General features: G+C 39.6%; 1 protein-coding gene across 2 annotated transcripts in view; it reads right to left on the bottom strand.

Moving 5' to 3' along the window:
* Positions 1-23187, bottom strand: part of ADGRA1 (adhesion G protein-coupled receptor A1) — a 414565-nt gene that overhangs the window by 360675 nt on the left and 30703 nt on the right. For both annotated transcript variants that reach the window (XM_026670712.2, XM_087964252.1), the window contains exon 2: positions 12824-12895. In XM_026670712.2, coding sequence (XP_026526497.2) covers positions 12824-12895 — 72 coding nt within the window. The remainder of the gene's footprint in view (positions 1-12823; positions 12896-23187) is intronic.

The raw sequence follows: 23187 nt of genomic DNA on the forward strand, positions 1-23187 counted from the left end.
CAATATTGTGCATCCAAGACCTGTACTACAAAAAGTATAATTATAGTAATTATTAAAACTTTATTACAGCTATTGACTATAGTGTTTTGTGCAATTATTACATGATATTTAATTAAATATATTATCTGAGATTTTTTTAAGTTTACCTAAGTCAGCAAACTCCAAAACACCAGACAGCCAGTACAACCACAGAAGGCAACATACACACAAGCTTTCAAAAATTATGGTCTCTGCTCACTACTCCACCATGTCCCATTTCTGTTACACCTCCACGTACTGCTCCTCCAACTATTACTTCTAGTACTACTATTACTTTTTATGAGTCCTGCTGGTGGAGACCAGCATGTCTTTCTACCTGCTTTAGGTTACATCAGGCTGCTTTATGAACACACAAACCTCCTTCCTTCACACCAACACCACCACAACCACCAGCTGCTCTGCTCAGCTTTTACAGCCTACAGTTGTTGTGCTAGCTAGAGAGAAGTCTTAAAGGGACAGGCCAACAATAGCAAGGGTGCTGTCCTGTCCTTTAAGTATCTTAAAAGCATATGTGTTTTTTAAATCAATATGGAAGTAAATAAAATAATTCACTGTAACTGTATGGAAAGTGAGTTTGACATACTGTTTAAGTTACCAGTTAGAAACTGGGAGACCTGAGTTCTTATCCTACCTTTATAAGAAAGCTAGGTAGATGACCTTAGGCCAGTCACTTGATCTCAGCCCTAGGAAGTCGGCAAGGGCAAACCACTTCCAAAAATGCTTGCCCAGAAAATTCTAAGGATTTTCCATTGTATTCACCAGGGGTGAATACACAAATGTATTCAGATAGTTCAAGTAGATGTTTACACACTTACATGCAACTATGTGAGAAAGACACATTAGAAACTGCTGTTAGAAAGCTATACTGGCATATTGTACATTTACTAATAAATTACTTAACATATGGACATCTGCTTTATGATTCCATAAACCTACTTTTTTTAGACAAGATTAAAATTAGCTCTCCTTGAATTTCACTTCTCAAATTTAACAAAATACTTCTTTTCAATTTACGCTCCAACAATTAATATTTTTCTTCCATTACCTCCTTGCATATAGTGTTTAATCCTATATAGGACAAAAGTTACTTCATTCCAAACTAGCCTTGCCTGCTGCAACCTGGAATTCATCTAAAATGTCTTAACATTTCATTCACCAACTTATTCTCATATTTGCACGCAAGAGCTGTTTAATATACTGGTGCTGCATGCCAATATTTCATTTACTCTAGACAGATATTTTGATAATAATATATTTAAACAGTTCTAGAGCATTTCTGTTTGCTAGTTCTCCCTTTGCAATTAAATTGTTAATAAACTTTATCTGAACTTGCATCCTGCCCAATATTCCCATTTCAATGAAGACATTACACAGTGCCTTGTTAGAAACAGAGAACCTTACAAATATTTTAAGAGAGTTTCCCCTCTCCTACTACAAATATACTCATTTAATATGAATTATGCTAAAAAAATTGAATGAATCTGAAACAGCCAGTGTGTGATGAACTACTTTAAGTGATCAATAGGAACAAATTCCTTCTCATTAATTGTCCTGAACTTTGTTTCTACTAAAACATGAAGAGACTGCCAGAGCCCAAAAGCTTGAAAATGCCTGAAAAGGAGAAGAAAATGCTTATAGTGAAGGACAAGAGAAATCATAGGTAGTTTTACAAGTGCAAAATGATAAATTTACCAAACGTCTGACAAAGCAAAATCTATGATAATCTGAATGTTTACACTTGTAAAGAAAAGCATTATCTGTTCAAATTCCTCATTAAATCAGCATCAATGTATCTATAGCACATGGTGGCTTTTAAAATAACTACTGGTAGTGAATGTATGATATGTAGTTATCATTAAAAAATAAAGATATTTAGTTATCATTAAAAATCAGTAACTTCTATGAACTACATAATTCATCTTTTACTATAATGTTGCACCGACCTTGAAACCAGATCAATTGTGTTACAAATTCCTTTATATAGTCAATGAAATTAATATGACTTCTGCTCTGTAAAAACCAAAAAGGAAATAAAAGAAACTTAAAACAGTCTCCTACTGCACTGGTATTAACTGTGAAAAAGATCTGCTGAAGACTAGGACAATAGCACCGTACTAACAATAATGTATTACCCATAATAATATACTACTACAACTACTACTACTACAACTACTAGTAGTAGTATTATCCATAATGGGCTAGGACTAGGTGTTGTGCCCGGTGCAGGAAGGAAGCTCGGAGTCAGTGACAAAGTTCAGCTCTTTATTGTGCTCCAGTACATGCTTTAGGAAGGAAGGAAAAAAAACCCGGCTTTTTATTTCCAAGCCGCGGCGGCCCGCGGCCAATGACAACGTTTCGAATCTCCCGCTCTTGGCTCAACCAATAGCGGGAGATTCTTAATGGACCAATCCGGGCGGCTTGCCCGACCAATCCGGTTGCCGCGCGCTTTAGCCAATCGCAACGCGGGGTTTGCAAGTATGTTAATTCCTTGTACAGAACACCCCTCCCCTCTTGGTTCGTTCCTACGCAACGTAGTCCCGTAAGTAGGCGGGGCTCCGTACTTGTCTACTGGACCTGCGCAGGTCAGTTGTTTCCTGGCTCCCGGCCTGTTCAGTCGGGGTTTTTGTTGCTCTCAGCCTATTTGATGGAATCGTCTGGAGTGTGGGCCTGCTGCTGCAGCTCCCTCCCGGTCTACCCGGGTTGGTCGAGCTGCGACTTTTGCCGCTCCCGCTTGGTCTTTCCGGGCTGGTCGAGCTGGCTTGGCTGCTTCTCCCTGGTGCGGCTTCGAGTTGGCTGATATCTGGTGAGTATTGTTGGTTGTGTTCTATTCTTTCTTGGTCCCCTGTATTTTCCCTCCCCCCTTGGTTTGTGTTAATGGGGTTGTCTGTGCTTGCTTGCGTGTCGGTTGTGTTTTTTATTCGAGATCTTAACTGATCTATGTGGCGTTTCCACGCTTGTCCGTCCGTTGTTTGTAGTCTGTATGAATGGGGACCTGTTATTTGGGTTATAGTTGCCGGTACCCATAGTGGGTCTCCGGTAAGGTTTTTTGCGTAGACTGCATCGCCTGGTTTAAATGCCCGGTGTTTGCTTGATGAGTCCGGGGGTTTTTCCGGGTTGTATGTGGGGTGCAGTCTGTCAAGTTTCCTCCCCATCAGGGGACCTTAGTTTCCTCCCCATCAGTAATTCTGCCGGGCTTTTGTTTGTTGTCGTGTTAGGGGTTATATGTTGTATTAGAAGCAGTTTATTTATTTTTCCTGTATATCCCGTGCTCGATTTTCTGGATGGTTTTTTTGTGAATTGGACCATCCGTTCTGCCCTACCGTTGGCCGCCGGATGAGCCGTCGCTGTCAAGGCGTGTCGTATGCCCTTTTCTGCTAGGAATTTTTCGAATTCCAGCGAGGTGAATTGGGGCCCGTTGTCCGACACGATGACATCAGGAAGGCCGTGGGTCGCGAACAGTTTATTTAGTACCCTGGTGACGGCTTCAGTTGTGGTGGTTTTCATGTCGCTTACCTCCAGCCAATTGGAGTAAGCTTCCACCGTGATGAGGAATGTGTGTCCCCTTGTGGGACCGGCAAAATCTATATGTATTCTAGACCACGGTCCCCTGGGGGTCTCCCATTCTAATATTGGCGTGGCAGGGGGATTTGGTCTGGTTTCTTGGCAGCGTGAACACCTGGCCACCCACCCTTCAATTTCTTTGTCTATGCCTGGCCACCACGCGTAACTTCTGGCCAAGGCTTTTGTTCGTACAATGCCTGGGTGCCCGTCATGCAGAAGTTTTAATACTTTCCTTTGCAACTTCTCTGGTACGACCACCCTGTCCCCCCATAACAAACAACCTTTCTGTAGAGATAGTTCTGTTTGTCTGTTTCTGAAAGGTTTGAATGATTCGTCGTTGTCTTTTTCCGGCCACCCTTTCCCTACCCAGTGCAATACCCGCGCCAGACGTTTGTCTTTATTTGTTTCTCGGGCAATGTCTGACGCGGTTATGGGCAGGTCGGGTAGCGCCTCTATGCTGAGGGTGGTCGTCGTGGGTGCTGGGTCGTCGTCGAGGTCGGGTAATGGCGAGCGGCTCAGTGCGTCTGCATGGGTGATTGTCTTACCGGGGCGGTGTGTGAGCCGGTAGTCGTAAGCGGCGAGGAATTCGGACCACCTTGTCATCCTGGGGGACAGGATGTTCGGTGTGGCCCTGTTTCCCGCCAGGATTCCTAGCAACGGTTTGTGATCTGTGATAATTGTGAATCGACGGCCGTAAAGATACTCGTGGAATTTCTTTACGGCTGCAACGATGGCAAGGGCTTCCTTGTCTAGTTGGCTGTAGTTTCTTTCTGGCTTGCTAAGTGTTCTTGAGAAAAATGCAATGGGTGCTTCTTTTCCGTCCGTTAGGGTATGGCTGAGGACGGCACCGGCGCTAAAGGGTGAGGCGTCGCATGTGACGGTAAGGGGTAGAGTCTCGTTGTATTGTATGAGGACGGCGTCCGAGGTTAGCAGGTCTTTTGTTTTCCTGAATGCGGTTTCCTCACGCGTCCCCCAGGACCATTTTGTCGTTTGTCCAGGAGTCTATGCAAAGGCTCCGCCGCGGTTGCCTTTTGGGGTAAGAACACGTTATAAAAATTGAGTAGTCCCAGAAATGCCTGTAACTCTGTCTTGTTTTGGGGGGTCGGGGCTTCCTTGATGGCTTTTACTTTGTTCCTGGTCGGGTGGATGCCATGTCGGTCTAGGAGGTACCCCAGAAACTCGACTTTCTCTGTGTAAAGTTGGCATTTCTCCCTTTTCACTTTTAAACCGGCCCCTTTGAATTTCTCTAGTACTTCCCTTAGGCGACCCTCTAGTTCTTCCCGGTTGGTTGCTGATACTAGTACGTCATCGAAATAAGGGACCACCCCTTTTATTCCTTGTAGGAGTCTCTCCATGAGGCTTTGAAAGATCCCCGGGGCCACGCTGACTCCAAACTGGAGTCGGTTACAACGAAACGCCCCCCGGTGGGTGACAATAGTCTGTGCCTCGGCGGTTTCGTCATCGACCGGCAGCTGCTGATAGGCCTGTGCCAGGTCGAGCTTTGCGAAGACTTTGCCCCCCAGTGAGTGAAGTAGATGTTGCACGACTGGGACGGGTATGCGCTTTGTTGCAAGGCGCAATTGAGGTGGCCTTATAGTCCCCACAAATCCTATTGACCCGTCTGGCTTGACTGGGGTGACTATTGGGGTCTCCCACCAGGCGTGATCAATTGGCTGCAGAACCCCCTGTTTGACGAGCTTGTCAAGTTGCTCGTCTATTTTCCCCCAAAGCGCGAAAGGCACCCGCCTCGGCTTTAGGCGGATGGGGTTGACGTTTGGGTCTAAACTGAAAGAGATAGGGGGTCCCCGGTACTTGCCTAAGGTGCCGTCGAATACTTCCTGGAAGTCCTTAGCCAGCTGCTGTTCCCAGTCAGTTTCCTCAGTGCGGTTTTTCCCGGTGACCCCGATGCCCAATGGTGCGAACCATTGGAGTCCCAGGAGGCTTGGTCGGTTCCGGTCCACTATTGTGATGGGAAGTTTTGCGGTGCGGCCCTTGAAGGCTACGTTGAACTGTCCGGTCCCGATGACGGGATGCGGTTCCCTTGGTAGTCTTTGACTATCAATCTTTGGTTCTCTAGCTCAGCTTTGTGGAGAGTTGGTACTAGTCGCTTGATTTCTTCCCAGGCGATCATGGAAAGGTAGGACCCGGAGTCCACCTCCATGCGGCAAAACTCTCCCTCGATGCTTACTTCCACGTAGACTTTACGGGTATCGTTGGTCTCGGCGTGGCCAATTGTGAGTGTCTGGTGGGTTTCCTCCCTCTGTTGGTCTCCCCGTTTCGTCGCCCCGGCTGTCCCTATTCCAACGAGTGTCGGGTTGGTGCTCTCGGTTCCTGGGGGAGGTGTTGTCTCGCCGCCGGTTGCTCGGCTCTCAGCGTCGGGGGCTGTGATTTTTCCTAAGCCGGCAGACTCGGGCGATGTGGCCCCTCTTGTTGCAATTCCGATAGGTCGCGTCGAAAAAACAGCAGTCTGCTCGGTAGTGGTTGCCCCCGCACCCCGCACACTGGGTCCCCGACTTACAACCTCGTTGGTCTCGTCGTGTCTGGAGCCGATGGACGTCTTCTTCTTCTCCTTCGTCTGGGGTGTCCGAGGCGGAGTCCAGGTCACCATGGTGTGTGGCGGTTTCTCGGCGGTTAGCCTCGGGGTTGTCGGCGCGGTCCCGTTCTCCACTTTCCGTGGTCGAGCTGCCGATTTCTTGGTGGCTTCGGCAGCGGACGCTTCTGCCAGGCGACATCGAGACTGATGTCCCCCTTTGCCATTAGACGGCTTTTCAGTGCCTGGTCCCGAAGACCTAGGACCACGCGGTCTCGGAGGATGTCGTCTAGTTCATGGAATTCGCACAAACCCCTGAGGTCCCTTAGAGCGGCTATGAAGTCGTTTATGCTCTCGTCCTGCCACTGATTTCGTCGGTAGAATTCGTCTCGTCGGATGAGGATGGGCACGGTGGGAGCGTAGTGGTTTTTAGCAATGGCGCAAGGTCGGCCCAGTCCATCGTCTTTACGTCTGCGGGTTTGGCGAGGGCTTTCGCCATTTTGAACACTGCGGGCCCGCAGTGTGTCAGGAAAACAGCCCTTTTCTTGTTTCCGTTGGCATCCTTCAAGTTGCTACTCTCGAGGTACATCTGGAAGCGATCAGCGTCCGATTCCCAGTCCTCGGTAGCCGGGTTGAATTGTGCGGGCGGAGTGAGGCCGGCCATCGTGTTGGTCTTTGTCTTCCTCCGGACACGTGCTTGGTGGTTCCTTCTTGAATCCCACCTTCGTCGCCAGTGTTGTGTCCGGCGCAGGAAGGAAGCTCGAGTCAGTGACAAAGTTCAGCTCTTTATTGTGCTCCAGTACATGCTTTAGGAAGGAAGGAAAAAAAACCCGGCTTTTATTTCCAAGCAGCGCGACCCAGCGACCAATGACAACGTTGAATCTCCCGCTCTTGGCTCAACCAATAGCGGAGATTCTTGATGACAATCCGGGCGGCTTGCCCGACCAATCCAGTTGCCGCGCTTTAATCGCAAGCCTTGAGGTTTGCAAGTATGTTAATTCCTTGTACAGAACACTAGGTAAATTCATAGGTTTGATTTGATGTACAACAGCTTTCTATTATTCAATGCTACCAGCAAGATATCAGAACATAGATAAACATGAACAAAGAATTCAGTATTTTAGAATTCTGAAAACAGTTTAACAAAGACATGTTGGTCTTTAGCAGATAAAGTTTTTGAATTCAAAGGTTATTACCTTCTTTCGAGGGGCCATTTAAAAAACAAACAATCTAAATGTTGCCACTTAAGGTTCACTTCATTAGAAGCATCCTACAAGTGCAAGTAATAAATAAACCTAGGATTAGACAAACCCATTAGTACAATTTACTATGAAAAGAATAATTTACTCCAGTTAAAACTGTGGGCCATATAATTAAATGTAATGAATCCAAACACAGCTGTCACTTGTTCTAATTTCTTTTTTAATTTTATTTGTTCTTGATTAATTCCTGCACTAAATTACAATAAGTAGCAGCGTTGCCTTGGTAGCTGTAGACTTCCTCCATACTTTAATACTGCCCTTCTGATATCAACTCTGGGTATACTTATTTTATATAGAAAGTAGCCTTTTTTTGTCTAGAATGCAGAAGGACATTACATTGAGTACATCATATATGGCTTGGAACTGTAACAGTGCTCCAAAATAAGTAGATTTAAGAAAAATTTACCACACTTGGTGTCTGATTATTTGCAACCTGTTGTCTGTTCAGGAACAGTTGTTGGTAAACAAGTGAAGATCTATCTTCTGTGAGAAGCTGGTTTCTGTCTGACTTTCATGAAGTTTTCAAAGATGCTCTTACAAACAATAACAGAAATTTGGCGGGGGTGGGTGGGCACAGTGCTGGGATTCAAATTTTTTTACTACCAGTTCTGTTGGCATGGCTTGGTGAGCGTGGCATTGTTTGGTGGGCATTTCTTGGTGGGTGTGGCAGGAGAAAGATACTGTAAAATCTCCATTCCCTCCCCACTCCAGGGAAAGGTTACTGCAAAATCCCATTCCCTCCCCACCCCACTAACCTGCTTTCCACCTCTGTTCTCCTGTGCAGGGCAACTAAAGAAGACCCAGCCAATCAGCTGGGACTCAGGAGGCAGAGAATAGATTGGGGGCGGGACTAGTCAGAAGTGGTACTTTCTGGGTCTTTGAACTACTCAAAATTTCTGCTATCAGTTCTCCAGAACTGGTCAGAACTTGCTGAATATCACCTCTGGGGGAGGGGCAGAGTTCACCTATGCTTAACTTTATTTCCCATAGGTCCCACTTAGTTATGGCACAATCTTGGTGACAATTTAGTAACTGTTATTATTCCTAGATCTGTCCAATTTTAAATGAGATCAGTATAGACTCTGAAAAACTTAATGGATGTATAAATATCTTTGGGATTGGGTATCATCACTAAAGTGATGATTTGAGATAATATGGGATGAATTTGATTGAGCTCTCATGCAATTAATGTGGTTTTTAAAATAATGCTAAAGAACTTTCTTGCTTTTGTTCTAGTAAGCTAATATGGCTATCACTGAAGGAAATAACAGAAAAATCTTAATCAAAATTTGTCAAAGAAAATCAATATTTTCTATATAGCACAGTCAGCATTGATTGTAGAACTGATTAACCCTTAGTTATCTAACAAGATATCTTTTAAAATATGGATTAAATTTTAAAATATGGTTTAGCACAGAGAAATGATTATTAAGATTTATAAGACAAAATAGGCATGATGAATCAATATCATTCTGGCATCTGCTTTGAAAAATATTTCTGTGCTTAAGTAAATCACAGCTATGACAATATAATGAAGTTTTAAAATGAATGAAACAAATATTTTTCTATTTTTAAGTTTTAGATGGGGGAGCCCTCTTTCAATTACTAAAACATTTTTAAAGTAAGACATATTTGGTCATACTATTCCATCCTGATTACATTTGTATCATACTACTTTGGGAAAAATGTATTTGTCACGCTTTAAGAAATTCTTTCCATTAGAACAACATACATGGTTTATTTTTAAAAGTTCTCGCTCCCACTTACTTAATGTAATCATAAATACCACTGGACAACAATTTTTTTTACTTTTTGCTTCCTGAAAAACTTTTGGTCATTATGATAGACCTTTCAACCTAAACACATAGTTCAGGTTGAACTATGTGCATAGTTCAGAATGACAATATCATATGGGAATCTTGAGAACGATAGTTTCAGAATTACAGCATCATATAGGAATCTTGAGAAATAAGAAATTAACTTTTAATGACTCTAATATATTTAATTGCATTATGTTTGTGACATGATCCATGAATTCAATAGGGCTAAAAACATTTTGCTGCTGATTTTTGTTTTTACTCAGTGTCTGATGCATCTTGTTGCAGTGTCCGAAAGTAATCAGCCAGCACTGATGGATTCCAGGTGCTGATACCATTTTTCCCTTGTGGCAATGACCCTGTGAAACCTTTCACAAAGTTTCTCACTGAATGCACCTAGGTTTTTAGGAAAGAAGTCCAAGTGTGAATACAGAAAATGAATTTTCAGTGACAGGTTGCACTCCATGGTCTTGTATTCTGTAAGAAGTTTGTCAACCAGCTGAATATAGTTTGGTGCTCGGTGATTGGCAAAAATATTTCAATGACATCCTTTCTCTATGTCATTTCTCCATGACAAATTATCCTTAACTTGTTCTTTCACCAATGGTGCCTCAATTGCCACTGTAACTGAATCTATCCATTTTACTTCTGGTAATTCTCCTTTCCCTTTCCTTCCACCATTCCCAGCATTAAGAGGCTTTTCCAAGAAAGCCGAGTCTTTCCATAACAGGCCTGAAGTAGGATAATTTGAGCCTGGTCATCCATCTAAACAGGAACACTGTGTGCCCAAATTTACTATACCTGGTATCAAGCCAGGCATGGTATGTTAAATATATAAATTATGTGCTTTTGAAGTCCAATTTCAGAAAATGAATGCCTTTTGAAAGTGCTCCCAACAAGTCTGAAATAAGAGGCAGTGGGCAGTGATATCAAATAATTATACTGCTCAGAAATCTACAGTCATGTACAGTTCCAAAAGAATTATCCAACCTAGGGATGAAAAATGAGTGCCTACCAGAGTTTTCCTCTGCCCCCTCTTATGTCGTAGAGAATCAAATTATGATTATTTTATCTCTCTCTCTCTCATGCTCACTCCTGTACCAAGGCTGAGATATATTCACTATTTATTTTTTCTCCTAAGGTTGCTTTCATATCTTTTACATCTTTATTTCTTAGAGGTCAGACAGAACACGAAACACTCATAAGTAACACTAGAAACTCTACTTTATAGATATAGGTTTGGAAGCCTGAGAGCATTTTCAAGCACCTTTCTAATGCTTTCTTTCTGTTTCAGATTTAAATTCTATTTTGCTAACAGCCATTCTATACTTCTTCCAAGGTTATCTCTATTATCTACAGTTTCTCTCTACAATTTTTCCTATATATTCTGTGTTGGCCAGATCACATGTAGAACATTGTGGTTAATTCTGGGCACCATACCTTTGGAAGGAAATTAATAAATCAGCAAGTATTCAGGGGAGAGAAACCAAGACGATAAGGACCTGTAAAGATAATTTATGAGGAACAGTTGGAGGCAATGGATATATTTAACGCAGAGGAACTGACTGGGAAGCAGATGAACAGAAGGTCCTCTAGTCCAGGGGTCTCCAACCTTGGCAACTTTAAGACTTGTGGACTTCAACTTCCAGAATTGCTCAGCCAGCAAAGCTTTTAAAGTTGCCAAGGTTGGAGACCCCTGCTCCATAATATGGAACAAAAAACTATGGGTTTAAATTGAAAGGAAGTAGGAGGTAATGGGTTCTCCTTTACTGGAAGTATTTACAGAGGCTGGATAACCAACTGTTGAGGATACTGTAGTAGTAGATCCAATACTACCCAAGGGGCTGAATAAGATGTCTTTCAACACTTACATTCTATGATTTTATGAACAATCTAACATTCATTTTCCCTGTTATAATGTTGAACATAGTTTTTATGTTGATAATACAATAAATAGCAACAATACTTCTGCTGAAATTAAAAGGAAAATAAATTTTATATATTTTATATATTTACATTAAATTCACAAAATCAGTCTGCCATCCCAAATCCCATTGTCACACCTATTTGTGAAAGACCAACACTCAAACAATGGACCCCCTTTAAGGTGTTCACAGATTTTCATCTGTAAAATTCAAAAAAAGAAGTTCGATTTTTTTTTTAAAAAAAAGTTAACACTGTGTAAACAGATCATCACTGGGATCCATTTATTATATTGCACAACATCGCAAATGCCTTGAAAGTGTGTGTCTGTACCTGTGAATCAGTACTGATTCCTTGTGACTAGACCTTGTAGTTTTCTCAACCACATTTTTGGAAGTGGTTTGCCGTTGCCGGCTTTCTTAGGCTGGAAGAGAGTAACTGGGCTGAGGTCACTCAGCTGCAGAGGTGGTATTCAGCCAGTTCTGACAGGTTCTGGAGAACCGGTAGCGGAAATTTTGAGGAGTTCGGAGAACTGGTAAATACCACCTCTGGTTGGCCCTGCCATGCCCCCATCTATTCACTGCCTCCCGAGTCCCAGCTGATTGGCTGGGTCTTCTTTTATTGCCCTGCACAGGAGAACGGAACTGGAAAGCAGGTTAGTGGAGTGAGGAGGGAATGGGATTTTGCAGTAACCTTCCCCCAGGAGTGGGGTGGAAATGGGGATTTTACAGTATCCTTCACCTGCCATACCCACCACGCCACGCCATACCCACCAAGCCATCCCACCTCACCAAGCCATGCCCACAGAACCAGTAGTAAAAAAAAAAATGAATACCCCCACTCCTCAGCTGGCATCCTGCTTTAAGGCAAGACTAGAACTAAATCTCCCAGTTTCCAGCCTGGTGCCTCAACCATTGCACAAAATGTGCTAATATTTCAGTATATAATTTCAGCCGCAAACTAATCACAGAAGAAAATGTCTGTAACAAAAATGTGAGTTCTCTGTGAGGAAGCCGGCAGGATAATCAGAGTGACAAGACTGGCAGGAGCAGATGCGAAGCGGATGAGACTGATTTACTTCCAAGCAGAGAAGATCTGTCGTCTCGAGGTAACAGTGACAGACTGAAAGGAAAGCTAGGGAGGCAGGTCTGAGAACAGGAAAAGTCAGAATGCTTATAAAATGATGCCACAGAAACAGTTAACAAGGGAAAATCGGCTTCAGTTTATTGGCGATCTGCCATAAAAAAGATAGCAAAGCAGGATTATTCATCTTTAAGCTTAGGTCTTCATGGCTGCTCTTCGCTGGTAACTTATTTTTGAGTAATGAATGTGACACATTATAATGAAGATAAATGTAGCACTATCAACAGTTAAGACTAATACAACCAGATATACATAAAACTAAGGATTTAATTAGGCCATGCTGTTTAACCTAAAATAAATTACCATTCAGTTTCCATTCTTCCTTTTAAAAGATCCTGATGTCCCATTTTCTTTCCATTAATTTTGGGTCCAAATTGACACTGCTTACTTTTTGTGCAGTTCAATTTTATTTAGGCTTATTTATCATCAAAAAAGGCTGAGCAGGGAATTCCAATACTCATTACAGAGCTTGTATCTTGCATAATGATTTAGAAAATTCAAATCAGCACCTGAAAAAAAAGTAAGAAGAACACAGAAAAGCTACTTACAGTCTCTCTAGGGATCTCAGTCCAATGAAAGAGTTGCTCTTTAGCCATAGGATCTTGTTATTGCTCAGAATTCTGAAAAGGAATTAAAAGGATTTTTTTTGTTAGCAGAACACAGTAGCAATTTTACTCATTAAAAACATGTAATTACAGTAAGTGACAGTTCTGTTAAACACTAATTACAGACTTCTCTGCTCCATTTACATTTCTTCTTAAGCAGCAAATAAAATCATTTGTAAACAATTATCGCTTTAACCTGTTCCTGTTTAATCAACAACATAAAATAATATATGATGCTTTAGTTCATAATGAAACTTAGAATAAAAATTTAACACCTGCAGCTGAGTAACATGCTTAATGAATGCTTTTTTTTTTAGAACACATCAATTGTTCATGAAAATAAGTAGCATTAACTCCCCACTGAGATATTTATTACAGGCTCTCTCCACTGTATTAACCATGACATTGTGTTGGTTCAACATAGTATTTAATTTCCTAAGCCTCCTTCCATAGAATGTGTAGTGTGAATTTTGTAAATCATCAGTAAATGTGGGGTCGGTGCCCTCTAACCTTGGTTGTTTTCTTGCAGATGTTTCACTACCAGACTAGGCAACATCCTCTGTGCTTGATGATGTCACCTAATTTGGTAATGAAATGTCTACAAGAAAATAGTCAAGCTCAGAGAGCATCAAGGGTCCCATAGTTCAGCCCTGAGCTATAAATATTCTCCTCTATCTGGTTCTGCAAATGATCGTCCACTAAGGCTTTCTCTTCCTCTTCCTTCACACTCATGAGTGACAATACAACTTGTGTGTCAAACAAACTGATTTAGAACAAAATAGGCCCTATTGCTTAAGCAATTCTGAGGAACAATTAATTTTATTCAAATACTGGTGTAATCTATGTTTTGCTTTTCTCCTTCACATATGATACACTTGAATTTCCTTCTTTCTTTTCTTCCTTCCCTCCACTTATTTTGATGGGATAAAATTTCTGCATCTTGGAGGCTCATTCGCTATGTCAGTAAATAGAAACATTATGTTTCTATGAAAAACATATGTATCAGCATACTCTTCTTATTAAATTCTGATTATTTGCATTTCCAACAATGAAAATGAAAACTTTCTCTCTTTTAATAGAATGATAGACTAAGTAGTTTGAAAACCTACTGAGAAAATGAGCACATACTGTTATAAATAACTACCTGGACCAGTGGTGGGATTCAATTTGTTTTACTACTGGTTCTGTGGGCGTGGCTTGGTGGGCGTGGCAGGGAAAGGATAAAATCTCCTGTCAGAGGTGATATTTGCCGGTTCTCTGAACTACTCAAAATTTCTAGTACCGGTTCTCCAGAACTGGTCAGAACCTGCTGAATACCATCTCTGACCTGGACACAGTCTCACTGCCTATTATATGTCCTTTAACACAGCCCACGTAATTCGGTTAGAGGTTTGAAACAGTTCTTAGATTTCAGGCATAGCACTTAACTTGAGGGGAAAAAAGGAATTCCTTGAATCAAAGTTACAGATAGAGATAATGAAGCTGCACAGGAAAAAACTTCAACAAGGCCTTAAGCAGATGTATCCACGGAATTGGCATTTGTCTTTTCTTGCTGGATAATAGACATTAAAAAAACCCTATCCAGCTGGCAGGAAGTGCTGTTGATGGAGCCATTTTAGCAATTTACATTTCTTAAGGTAAGGCTTGGCAGTCTTTTGGGTACAAAACATAGGCCAAGTACTCTAGCAAGATTTCTTTCTTTGTGACTCTCCCTTCCAAATGCACATGCAAGTAATCTTCTTTTAATGACTGCCTTATTTTAGCAATCACACTTATGACAGTGATGAAAAACTAACCGTGCAATCAACTCTCATATTTACAATTTTTAAAGATTTTTAAAATAAAAAGAAAGCTGAAGATGTAAAATTGTGATGTTCCACTTAGCAATTACTTTGCTTAATAACTGAGTTGCTGATCGCAATCATGGTCATTAAATTAGGACCATCTGTACACTTTCTCTTCTTCACACCATAAACATCCACACATTTATTTATTCATTTGATTTGTCAATCGCTTACAAGATAATAGGCATAAGTATAAACATGAGTAAGAATACAGGAAATAGGTACGAATAAATGGGGACAATAGGACAGGGACGGTAGACACGATGGTGCATTCATGCACGCTCCTTACAGACTTCTTAGGAATGGGTGAGGTCAATAGTGAATAGTTTGAGGTTAAAGTTTTGGGAGTTTGAGGATGTAATAACAGAGTCAGGTAATGCATTCCAGGCATTGACCACTCTGTTGCTGAAGTCGTACTTTCTGCAATCAAGTTTGGAGCGGCTAACATTGAGTTTGTATCTGTTGTGTGCTCTTGTATTGTTGCGGTTGAAGCTGAAGTAGTCATTGATTGGTAGGACATTGCAGCAGATAATTTTGTGTACTACGCTTAAGTCCAACCGTAGGCAGCATAGTTCAAGTTTGTCCAAGCCCAAAATTTCAAGCCTGGTGATATAGCGTATTCTGTTGCGAGCAGAGGAGTGTAGTACTCTTCTTGTGAAATACTTCTGGGCTCGCTTAATTGTATGTCCGATATACAGTGTGGATTCCAGACAGATGAGCTGTATTCGAGTATTGGTCTAGCAAAGGTTTTGTATGCCCTAGTTAGCATACTTCCTCTATGCACAAACATACATAATCCTCTCTATATACACTACTCTCTTTCTCTCACACATTCACACATACATAGACACAAAGTAATACATAACAAAACAAATAGCCAAGGGGAAGTCAATTGGAATGCTGCTTTTTACTCTTTTGAACACAATTTAGAAGAGCTGCCAACTTCAGGGAAAAACTGAAGTCAGCTCCAGGGTCGCAGGCAGCTAATACAATGACTCAATGCTGGGATCCCCAAACATACAGTTCTATCATTGCGAAAAAATATGGAGAATCACATTACTATAGAATTGGAGGGGGGCATTTATGCCATCAAGTCCAACTCCTGCTCTGAAAAAAACTGTACAAAGGATTCCGTAAATCGTATTAAATTTAAGCTAGTTATATGAAAGGACTTGCTGCCTTCTATCTTTAGATACATTCTCAAGGTATCCTCAATTATTTTGAGGCAAAGAGAATCTTCACTGTGTTCTATGTAAATAAAAAAAATATTTTATTTTTTTCAATTAGACAATTTGCAGCTTTTATTTTGGACTACTGGAATAGTAGATATATTTGAACATGGGGGTTAGATATTTCGCTGAGATATATTATACTTATGAAATAATTGAAATTCCTATAATCCCCATTTGTTCCCTTATTTTTGGAAATCCCATAGTCTGAGGAAGGAAGGAAGGAAGGAAGGAAGGAAGGAAGGAAGGAAGGAAGGAAGGAAGGAAGGAAGGAGCTTGATCCTGATATACTAACTACCTGGCCACAAATTGTTAGAATTCTTTCAGTTAAGGTAAAAACCCAGCTGTAATGCCAGATGTCTCATCAGATATCAAATCTCTTTAAATTAAAATAAAACTGTTTTACTTTTTTCTTACAAAGCAGATGAAAATAGATTTTAGGCCTCTGTGACTGAAAACAAACATTGATTTCTATGCTCATTTTCCATTTTAATAGGGTCAGCTCCTTCTGTCTAAATGATTTTGTCTATGAGTGCCAGACAAAACCTAGAAGCACTGAAGAAAAATGTAAATGCAGAAAATTTTTAGTCCCTAACTGAATTCGATTTTGGCTCATCAAGGACACTGTATATTGATTCAAACTGAAAAATTAATTCACATTTTTAGCAACAAAACAATATTAGGTATAAATAAATCAAAGCATCATACTTAAATATTTTAAAAAAAATTGACAGTACTTCTGTATCTTAAATTTGATTAAATATTACAAAGATTCAATACCAAGTATCAGATTCTCCATCTTTTATGAAAAAGATGTAACAAGAACTCTGAATGAGCAGCAATATATTAGAGATAAAATAGTTTTAGGTAGGCCATTAAAATTTTGAAATGTGCCCTTCCCCCCCAGATTCAACATTACTGAATGACCACAGTGCCTTCATTTTTGCATACTATTATTATTCATTATAAAATTAGGAAGCAAGAGAAGTATACACTTTATATTATAACATATGAGATAGTATTCGGGTGCACAGGCAAGAAAAATTGAAATATGGAGAATGTACTTCAGTTGCCTCCAGTATATGCAATAAAAGATTGAGACTATTACAAAGGATATAATGTAATAAGACGTTCTATATGTAGAATAGATTTGGTATTACTGAGAGTAGATCTTGGAAAGAATTGACATGGAAGAAAAGGAAATATATGGAACAAACAAACTAGAGTGAAATCAGAACTGCAGGAAGATTAAAAAAAAATATTGCATGAAAAATACGAGTGTAGGTTTACCTAGGTTAAACAGAATAAAAAAAGAATAGAAAAGAGGGGAAAAGGAAGGAAGAAAAATTACATCCAGTGAATGGTAGTCATTTGTCAGCAAGTAGAATTGAAAAACATAAGTTTCATGCCAACATTTTAATGAAACAGAACTCACAAATGCTGAAAAATGATAAAGTGGTAGGCATGGATGATAAAGTTTAAGTTATTTTAAAATGCTGCATGGTTTGCTTATAAAGAGGCTTTGTGATTTGTTTAGCATGTATGAAGAAGGCTTCTGTGCTTGTGAATAGGAAGAATGTCATATTTTTCCACTATGCCAATGAAAAGCAAGAATGAAAACTATTATTGCAAGCAGATTAGTTTGTTAAATGTGCCTGAGAGGTGTTTGGCAGAGTTCATATTCAAAGGTTACAAGAGATGCAAACAAGTAACATTTGAGAAATGAAGTGTGGCTTTATGCCAGGCAGAAGATGCAAACATGGTTTTGCTTCTTCAGCAAGAAAAATACATGAATCAACATAAGGAATATATTTCTTCTCTCTTAGTGAATGCCATCAAGAGGAACCACAGTCAGGCCTTCTCCATTGCTGCCTCATTTCTATAGAACAGCATCCTCCCTGAAATTTGAGTAGCCCAACCTTGCTGAGATTTACAAAAGCCATTCAGACTTGGAGGTTCCAGTAGACTACAGATATGCACATGGTACAAATTGTTTCTTCCTGCAGTAAGATGATTTATTTTATTTAGTTATTTTTGTCAATTGCTTACAAGATAATAGGTATAAGTAAAAACATAGTTATGAATATATGGATACATATAAGAAAAATAAATAAAAGAAACATAGGACAGGGACGTTAGGCACGTTGGTGCACTTATGCACGCCCCCTACAGACCTCTTATGAAAGGAGTGAGGTCTAAAGTTAATCTTAGGTTGATCTGTTTATTTGATGGTAATTGTTCTGATCTGTTTATTTGATGGTAATTGTTCTGAGGAGCTTGAAACGGACATAGCAATATGTTGTTCTAATTATTGTTTATTATAATGTATTTAATTTGTGCACTGTCCAATGATATTACTTCTCTGTTATTCAACTTGGTATATAAGCTGTTTAGAATTGGTAGCAATTGGAGCAACATATAAGCCAAATAAAATAAAATCTGAAAAATATGTTTAATCTTGCTTTAAGAACATGAGAAGTACAGTGTGTAATAGACCTTAAAGCCTGAAACCAATGATCTCTTTCTTTTTTTTAAAAAAAAAAAAGTCTAATCATGCATTCAAAACAATAGGAGTTATACTGAAGGGCTAACAACTGATTTAACAAAATATATTTCTATTCAGCAGTTTTTGGTAAATCATACTCTTTCTGTATTCTTTCAGAAGTTTTTAAATTATCATAGATAAGCAATTCAGCATACTTACCCTACTTACCCACATTTTCCCCAAAAGGAATCTTCTGCCATTTTTAAATAAAGTTATTTTAAAAACCAACCAATTTTTCATGATAACTACAATCAGATTTTAATTTGTTTATTCATCAACACCATAATTTGTATCAACTATAAGTACTGGGAAATATCAAAAGAATTTCTATTATATCTAGATAGAATTGCATTTGCCAACATTTCAAAGATGCCAATAATAATGTTTAAATTAGGTCAACACTTGTAGCTATTCTGTATCATTTTCATTTAAAGTGGAGATATTACAATATTAATTTGCATTTGATCATTCCATAGGAATAGTGCTGTCCAGCCAGTGTATGGGAATTGGATAGTTAGGTAGCAATTGTGAGCTGTTCCCTTAAAGGAATGCATCATGGTAAATGTAGTTAAGGTAGCCTGGGAAATGTAGTCCATGTCACGTGACCACATCTGTAATCCTAATTGGTCACTAAATTGACCCTCAATGGGTTGGAGGAGTTTTCCTCATTCTTGGCTGAACTCATGGACTCGTGGTAACTGTTCTACTTCTATCATTACAAGATGGGAGATAAAGGATAGGAGATAAACCATCTTTTTACCTACAAGACAGATATACAAAGGATTGGTCATTAAAGAAGAACTTCATCACAAATGTGAGTTATGAGGATACCTGATGAATGCATAAAAGTACTTTGTTATGGATGTTTTGTTGAGTTTATCTATCTGCATCTGTACAGGATACAGAATAGTAAAAAGATAATTATTTGAAGTCCTGAAGCCCATCAGTATAAAGACAGTTAATTTGGATTTGTGATAAAGCAAAGTAATGTAGAAGCCAGGAGTGAATGTGGAATGCTAAGCTCTGTGCCTCAGTTTGAATTGCAGGGAGGGGCATGGATCCCCCCCCTTCTCCTTTTACGCAAGAGACTTTTCAAATATCCTATGCTTTGGCTTTCAAAGGCAATCAAATTTGCCTCCTTCGATCCTTTTTTTTTTTTTTCCTTTACTGAGGCAGGATTCCTTTGTCTTTGTATCAAGCCAGGAAGGGACAAATTCCCCCTCCTTTTCTCTTCAGCGAAAGAAGTGCTATGTCTCAAATTACAATTCCTAACTCAGAAAGAACCAATTTGTAAAAAAAAGGGAGGGGCCAAGTATCTCTCATCCATCCCTGTTTTCATCTAATTACAAACCCTTTCCAAATGCAATGAGAAAGTTTCAGAAATCTTGCTGGCATTTCTAGAAAGGAAAACTAACATTGCCCTGCTCATTTCAACTGAAAGGCTTTGCATTTTTCCAGCTCAGAGGCAATAAGAGAAGCCTCCCCAGCTATTTTTACAATTACTCTGGCCATTTTATTGGGGATCATAATTCATTACTGACAGACCATCTTCAAAGCAAAGACGGCTAATCTAACAATGTTTTTAAAAGGAACAATTTCTCTTTCTGTTCAAAACCTTAAAATTTCTTCATGTTCCCCTATCTTTATTAAACAATTTAAAAAAAAACATATAACACTGCAAGCAAACCTTTGGAGTGTTGTATTCGATTGATTGGTTTTTCTTCCAGCAAGGAAACAATAAATTCCTCTGGAGTTCACCCCCCTCAAAGACTCCAGCAAAGTAGCCCACAGTACCATCTGGTGGTCAAGGAGAAATTTCCCAGAGTTTATAAGTTTACATAATTGGTTAACTATAGTGAGTGAAATTGACATAGTTTACTCCCTAAGCATGTATAACAATCATGAGTGTTCATTTGAACTGTATTTCTTCTTCCCACAAATCCATAGATATTTTCATCCACCTATTAATCTTCCCATTAATTGTGCTATGCAATTTGAAATACCAAAATAGGTATTCTTCTACAAATAACTACCCTTAAGCATTGATAAAATCTTAATAGATTGTCATTGATTTACCCTACTGTATACAGTCCTAGTTACTGCAGCTCTATAATTAAGTCTTCTTTGAGTCCAGCTCAACTTCTGGTAAAGTCATGAACACATCCATGTAATTTTTTTAGCAACATAAGGAAATGTTTGGAATTTCTGGCTGTCTTCCATATTATGTTCAACCCTCTTAGGTTTTCATGATGAACTACAGCTGACAAGGTGTTGCTACCAGCTAAGCATAAGGTAATATAATAAATTGTAAAAGGCACAGAGAACACTCAAAAATGACTTGCATCCCAGTCAATAAAGTTTTCAAAACTGCACAGTATTAAATAATTCAAGTCATGGAAATAGATTGAGAACACATACAATGCATGCCTCAGTGTAGGAAAAAGGGATTTAAAACTTTAAATTAAGTTTCCTATTAAGTATCGTATTTGCCAACGTGGCATACATAATTCATTTGAAAGTTGGAATGTTCCACTAGACTGAAACAGTATTTACTAAATTAAATCAGCTGTTTCAATACAGCAGCTTCCAGAAAGGCTAGGTATACTGCTACTGAAAATCACAGTCATCATTATCGCTGATATTAAAAAGCAACAACTAAAGCAAAGCAATATGATGTGTAGATCTGAATAGATCAAAAGCCCAAGCATCTAAACATTCAAAGATCATATAGCTCATCACACTTTTGTTCAGATTTATGTCAGCAGCAAACATAATGGATAAATAAAGACAGAGGAACAAGCAGTTGAGTCAGGCAAAAGCATTAAAATCAGGAAGAATTCTCAGAATGAATATTAGATGTGCTCTCTCAGTGATGTGGATTAAATGTTTTAATGGGTAGTAAATATGACAGCCTACATTGTGGCGAATACCTTTTCAGGCACAAGTTTTTTTCATTTTTTCCTGCAATAGACAATTTCAGAGGTAGGATGATCCCATGTCAGTGAGATGTATTTTTCACACAATTGTGTTTTAGAGTTTTTTTATTGTCAGTGAAAAAATCATAAAGAAATCAGTTTCTACTCAATGACTTGCTATGCAATTAAAACGACTTTACTTCTGGAAGTATTGATTGCCATAAAAATCATGTTCAGGGTCTTCAGATTGGTAGATTAAAAAAGGATAACATTCTCCATACAGTACATGGACATAGCTAGCATTTCAAAGATAAATTATTATGTAGATCATTTCCCCCACACACTGACTGCTTGATATTTGTTTTTAAAATGTGGCCAGTGCCCAACAGCCTTTAGACTCAAGCACATAATTGCAATGAATAATTAACATGCAAAATAAAGGCTACAAGGTTACCACTATCAAATGTTTAAAACTTCAGTATATCATCTTTCCAAGATGGGTTTCCATAACTTCTAGAACAGTGATGGCTAACCTTTTTGGGCTCCCATGCCAAAAACTGTGCGTGTGCGCGCCCTCGCGTGCCAGCACCCAGAAGGCAATGCACGTGCCCCCCACATCCTCCTGCACATGCATGCGCAATGCCCCCAGCACCATGCATCTTTGCACATGTACGTGAGACCCCACCTGCATCTCTGCGCACGTGCGTCTCCCATGCTCCCACACCCCCTGTGCATTTGCGCCAGATACCCGTCAATCAGCTGTCTGCCAGATACAGGTAGCCCTCAATTTAAAATCGTTCATCTAGTGGCTGTTCAAAATTACAACAGCCTTGAAAAAACTGACTTATAACTGGTCTTCAGACTTACAACGGCCACAACATCCCCACGGTCGTGTGATAAAACTTCAGGCACTTGGCAAGTGGTATGTATTTACAAAAGTTTCAGGGTCCCGGGATCTTGTGATTGTCATTTGCAATCTTCCCAGCTGGCTTCCGAAAAGCAAAGGAAATAGCCAGATTTGTTTAACAACTGCGTGATTCACTTAACAACTGTAGTGATTTACTGTGTTTAAATAATAAACACTGAATGGTAGTTTGGATGGATTTCCCTCTATAAAAGAAGACCAGGAAATTGCCTTAATAAAATCCCACTCTTCCTCCCTGCTTTTAAGCTTATTTGTAAGAAACCAGTTAGTCCATTTATCACAATTCTGTTATTAAACAAGGCAATCATTAAGTGAGTTGCGCCCGATTTTACAACCTTTTTTTTACCATGATCATTAAATGACCTCTGTGATCATATTAAGAGCAATTACGTTCTCTTCGCTGATGATGTAAAGCTGTTCAATACCACAGACAATACTGCTACCCTACAAAAGATCTTGACTATGTATCAGAATGGTCAAACAAATGGCAACTTCAAATCTCAACAAATAAATGCTCTGTCTTACATATTGGCAAAAAAATCAGAAAATAAAATACAAGCTGAATAGTCAAGATCTTGTTGATGACCCAAGCTCTGTAAAGGACCTTGGAATACTCACCTCTAATGATCTAAGTGCTAGAGCCCACTGCAACTACATAGCCAAAAAGGCATTAAGAGTTGTTAACCTAATTCTACGTAGCTTTTCTCTGGTAATATCACACTACTAACCAGAGCATACAAAACATTTGCTAGACCAATACTCGAATACAGTTCATCAGTCTGGAACCCACATTACGTATCTGATATTAGCACAATTGAGAAAGTCCAGAAATATTTCACAAGAAGAGTT

The sequence above is a fragment of the Notechis scutatus genome, chromosome 4 (genome assembly GCF_049901735.1).
Source record: "Notechis scutatus isolate UNSWTSFEM ecotype Mainland chromosome 4, rNotScu1.2, whole genome shotgun sequence".
Taxonomy (NCBI): domain Eukaryota; kingdom Metazoa; phylum Chordata; class Lepidosauria; order Squamata; family Elapidae; genus Notechis; species Notechis scutatus.